At 34.4% G+C, this 4,552-nt stretch overlaps 1 protein-coding gene across 1 annotated transcript; it reads left to right on the top strand.

Annotated features, from left to right (window-relative positions):
- Window positions 1–1,078: 1,078 nt before the first annotated feature.
- LOC110721895 (50S ribosomal protein L35, chloroplastic) lies at window positions 1,079–3,646 on the top strand. The gene is made up of 3 exons (XM_021901123.1): window positions 1,079–1,462; window positions 1,665–1,781; window positions 3,276–3,646. Exons 1-3 carry the CDS (start codon window positions 1,184–1,186, stop codon window positions 3,348–3,350), a joined length of 471 nt encoding a protein of 156 aa, XP_021756815.1. The 5' UTR covers window positions 1,079–1,183; the 3' UTR covers window positions 3,351–3,646.
- The last annotated feature ends 906 nt before the right edge of the window (window positions 3,647–4,552 follow it).

A 4,552-nucleotide genomic window follows, 5' to 3' on the forward strand; every position in this document is an offset into this window, starting at 1 on the left:
ATAAAGTGAAAGTTGAGGTGTGGGACAACTTTTAAAGGACAAAGGGAGTAGTCATTTTTGCTATGATAAAATGATAATACATGTAATTTAGTTTCAACAACAACATGCAATAAGTTTTATTTTCCCCTCTTTATAGTTTTTGTATGGGCTTGCATTCACTAATAAACTTTTCACACTGTAGTGTCTCTGTATTAATAAAATGTGTCAAAAATTGTGGGTTGTTCTTTTGGACTTATCTTTAAAATGTCCAATTCAATTTATTTTAGTTTCGTTAAATTCATTTCAATTTTATTCAGTTTAGTTTATTTCAACTACAATCAATATAATTAAAGTTTTGTTTAGTTAATTCCATTTAATGAATACATTGAAAAACCCCTAAAAAATTTTATGTTCTCTCTCTTGAAACCTAGCCACCATAGTAAAACTTAGGGGCTGTCATCGATTTTTATCGATGGTAAGCCCTAATTTTTCTTCAATTTAATTTTTTTAGCCAATAAAGATCACCAACAGTATATTGGTTATAGTCACTCCCTTCATGTAGGGTTTAGTCAGTTCCCTAATGGTAAGGTGTTTAATATTGTTTGTTTGTTTGTTTTTCGTGTGTGCAAGGATACAAATTTGGAAGATTCATCTTGCAAATTTGTGGAATTGCGGGTGTATTGGTATAGGGATGCAGATTTAGAAGATTTGTCTTTCAAATTTGCAGAATTTAATGGCAAATCAAGTTTTATCACTTTTACGACTATACATCAATGAAGCTCCGTCAGCAACGATGCAAAGACATCTAACATTATTCAGGAGCAATTCAGAAGCGATACCATTAGTTTAGATGAAATCACCCCTCCCTATTCCATTCAAAAAAAAAAAATTATTTAGTTCAGCTCAACTCCACTTCATTCATTTTTTTTTTAAACCACTCGGCTTCATTCGTTTCAATTCAAATCAATTCTTCAATGCAGTTCAACTTCAATTAATCAAGGGCCTAGTTTGAATTTTCGTATATTGTTTTTTTTTCCCAACATATGACGTGGACAGACAATTAACACGTAAGCATCATCATATCATCACATATCATCAATCTATCCTGTAACCACAACCTCAACCTCCACCTCCATTACTCTCTTCAACCTCAAACTCTCTCACTTTCTCTCTCCTCTAAACAACTGAGATTGGCACAACGATAATGGCAATGGCTTCCGCAACAACAACAACAATTCTCTCACTCAAAACCCCATCTCTCTCTTCTTCCCCTACTCGATGCTCTGCTGCTCAAGGCATTTCTCTTACGCATTTCAACAAACACTTTAAGAGCACTCTCAACCTCTCCTCTTCCCACAGCATTTCATCTTCTATGCTTCAACCCATTATCCTCCAGAATAAGAGAATCTCCACCGTCGATTCTTCTGTGTCTACTTCTTTCACTGTTTTCGCTGCTAAAGGGTACAAGATGAAGACCCACAAGGTCAATTCTTTCTCTCTTTTGATTAATTTTTCTGGGTTTGGTTTATTGGGTGATTTGGGGCAGTGGGGTTCTTTTTAATTCATTAGTTTTGTGTTTTGTTTGGTGAATTTTGAATTACTTTTCTGGAATTTGGGGTATTGGGTGATTTGGGGTGGTTGATTTCTTGTTCAATTGATTAAATTTGTGTTTATTTTTGGTGTAGGCCTCAGCGAAGAGATTTAGGGTGACTGGAAAAGGGAAGATTGTGAGGAGGCGAGCTGGGAAACAGCATCTTCTTGCTAAGAAGAACACTAAGAGGAAGAACCGTCTCTCCAAATTGGTATTCATCTCTCTCTTATTACTTTATTAAGATACATTTTGACAATTTTGTATCATGGGTATCTGAAATGTAAGTACTCTAGTTGAAATTGGTTCTCTGGTACTCATATGGTCTGAAATTGTGGTTGGTTACTGTTATGGAACTTGAATTATGGCTTATATGAACATAATATGACCTCTATACTGGGAGCATGTCCATTTTACATCCGGGTGTGCTTAGTGCTCTAGGTACTCGCAAGTTTATTAAACTATGCTAAGTTGGATGTGTAGTGAATTTTGCATCACTGTTGTGCTAAAGCTTTATGCAACTAGGGTGCGTCGAAAGCAGTCAGTTTAGCTCAAGAGCAAGAAATGATGGCCGTGTTTCATTATTTGTGACCCTTTTGTAGTTTTGTATGCTTGCTGCTTAGAAGCTGAGCGAAGAGAGATAGGAGTACTAATTTATAATGACTTTCTGTGTATAACTGATGCTCAGTTTTCGAGTCTTACATGGGATAACAGAGAGCTAATTATCTTGGTGGCCTTTTCAAGTTGATATACCCTTTTTTTTTATATATATTTTTTCTTTGGGGGAAAATTTAGCTTGAAGGTTAAGTGTGTGCATAAGTTAAAGCTTGATAAAGAGTTAAGGTCTGAAGGACCTTAACTATTTGAGACTTGCTTCCTAGGAGGTAGGGAAATGGTAATGATACATTGCACTAACACAAAGGAGTAGGAAATTATGTCTTCATTACCATGGAGTTTGGTATAGAATGACTGAAGAAAGATGACGTTTTTTTTTTTTTTTTCCTTGTGACCCCTTATAATGGACATTTATATGCTTCATGTAAGGTTACCGCAAGATTATATTATTCATTACCATTACAACTATTTGTACCTCGAACCATATAGGTTTGAATGAAAGAATGAGATATCAATTTTTTTATTTTTTTTTAAACAAGATGATATCAACTTGGGTAGGGATAAAAATTATCAACTGATTTCTATACCTGAGGAATGATCACTTTGGCTCTTTGAAAATGTCTTACTTTGATATTTGTCCTCTACATTAATCATCATTATTCATTGTTTCCAAGGTTGTATCTCTTGACAAAATTTACTGTAGCTGTTAAGGACTTGGGATATCTTTCCATCTACAAATTCCATGCTGTGTTGTTGAAACTAGTTAAAAAAAAATTCAACAATAAAGTGGATTTTTCAGATTAAATAATACAGTCTCGCAAATTTATTGTGAGTTGTATAAGATACTCGTACCCCTCGAAAAAAGTAAAATTCACGCTAGTTATTGTGAGTCTGTCTTGTACAACATATATTCATGCCTTCATGGAATGTTGATTTTGGTTCTCTCTTGCCGAGTTGCTGAAACTAGTAATTTTCCCAACACTTACTCTAATTATTTAATACTCCACTCCGTACTCTAGTATAAAAATTCAGTTGCTGATTTCTTTTGCTTTGTGCTTAAATCTGTCTCTCTTCTCTCTGAATTAATGCTCAGGTTCAAGTTGATCGGAGTGATTATGACAATGTGATCGGCGCTTTGCCATACCTGAAGGTGAACCGGAAAGTATAGTGGAAGCAACATTTCCATCCCCTGATGAAAGACCAGCAATTTTTCTTTCCCTCTTTTGTAACATTCCAATCTATTTAGCAGCAAGCTTTTGTTCTAGCTAGTCAATTACATTTAAGCTATTTTTTTTCTTCACATTTCCTTTTATCCTTCGGCATATTCTTGTAACTAAATTATTATTCCAGGAGCAAGTTTTTGCGGCTAGTTCAAGAAACAAAATGTTTATGCTTTTATCAAAATGAATCAAAGAACATCAATAGATCCCCCATTTTAGAGAATACAACCTTTTAATTTTCTCACCCCTAAATCCTCTCCTTTTTCTATGATTGTTCTTTGAGAAATATGTTTATTTTTAAATTAACTTTTTAAATAGGTAATAAGAAAAAATGTCGATTATCTTTTTATTGCTTTTGTCTCTAAATTACTGTCCTATATTATTATGACGTAGAGATAGACCAAATAGTCATAATTGACAAATGATTTAAATAAGGCTTGATATAAGATTTTGGTACCATCTTAAAAAATTTAAATAACTGATCTAGTGTGAAATTTACAACCATATACCAATACCATGCTTTCCAAAACAATCTCGGAATCCATAATCTATAGTGTTTCGTGCATATATGTTAGATTAAACCTGGGCACCGTGACGGGCCGTGCCGCCGCGGGCCGTGCCTAGCGGGCCACGGGCTGGTTCGTGCCGTGCCGGTCGTGCCGGCGGGCCCATGATTTCGTGTCGTGCCGTGCCGGCCATTTTCACAGGCCAGCCCACGGCACGACACGACCCTCGTGCCTGGCGGGCTCGTGCCGTGCCGGCCACGTGCCGGCCTGCGGGCTGGCAGCGGGCTGGTGCAGTTTTCAAATAATTTTTTTTTTTTTTTTTTTATATATGACAACATTATAAATTAATAAGTTTATAATGTATATAAGTTATAAAAATATAATTATAAGTTTTATAAGGTTATAACTTATAAGTTATAAGTTATTAAGTTATGAATTTTATAATTATAAGTTGAATATTTATGTTTTATAATTTGTATATTCAATATTTATATTTATATATTTACTTTATACTATTACTTTAAAATTTAATGTTTATGATTTATTAGTAATTGGTATAATTTTATTTTTTTTAATATGAATTTACAAATTGTAACAAAACGGGGAAAAAAGGCAAATTGGACTTTGGATGTGAATAATGCGTA

Source organism: Chenopodium quinoa, unplaced genomic scaffold (assembly GCF_001683475.1).
Source record: "Chenopodium quinoa cultivar QQ74 unplaced genomic scaffold, ASM168347v1, whole genome shotgun sequence".
Taxonomy (NCBI): Eukaryota; Viridiplantae; Streptophyta; class Magnoliopsida; order Caryophyllales; family Amaranthaceae; genus Chenopodium; species Chenopodium quinoa.

Bases quoted from the DNA above. Each gene is read 5' to 3' on its own strand.
- LOC110721895 (XM_021901123.1), top strand. From the start codon at position 1,184: ATGGCAATGGCTTCCGCAACAACAACAACAATTCTCTCACTCAAAACC. The intron at 1,463-1,664 runs GTCAATTCTTTC...TTTTTGGTGTAG, and splicing joins ACAAGATGAAGACCCACAAG to GCCTCAGCGAAGAGATTTAG. The intron at 1,782-3,275 runs GTATTCATCTCT...ATTAATGCTCAG, and splicing joins AGAACCGTCTCTCCAAATTG to GTTCAAGTTGATCGGAGTGA.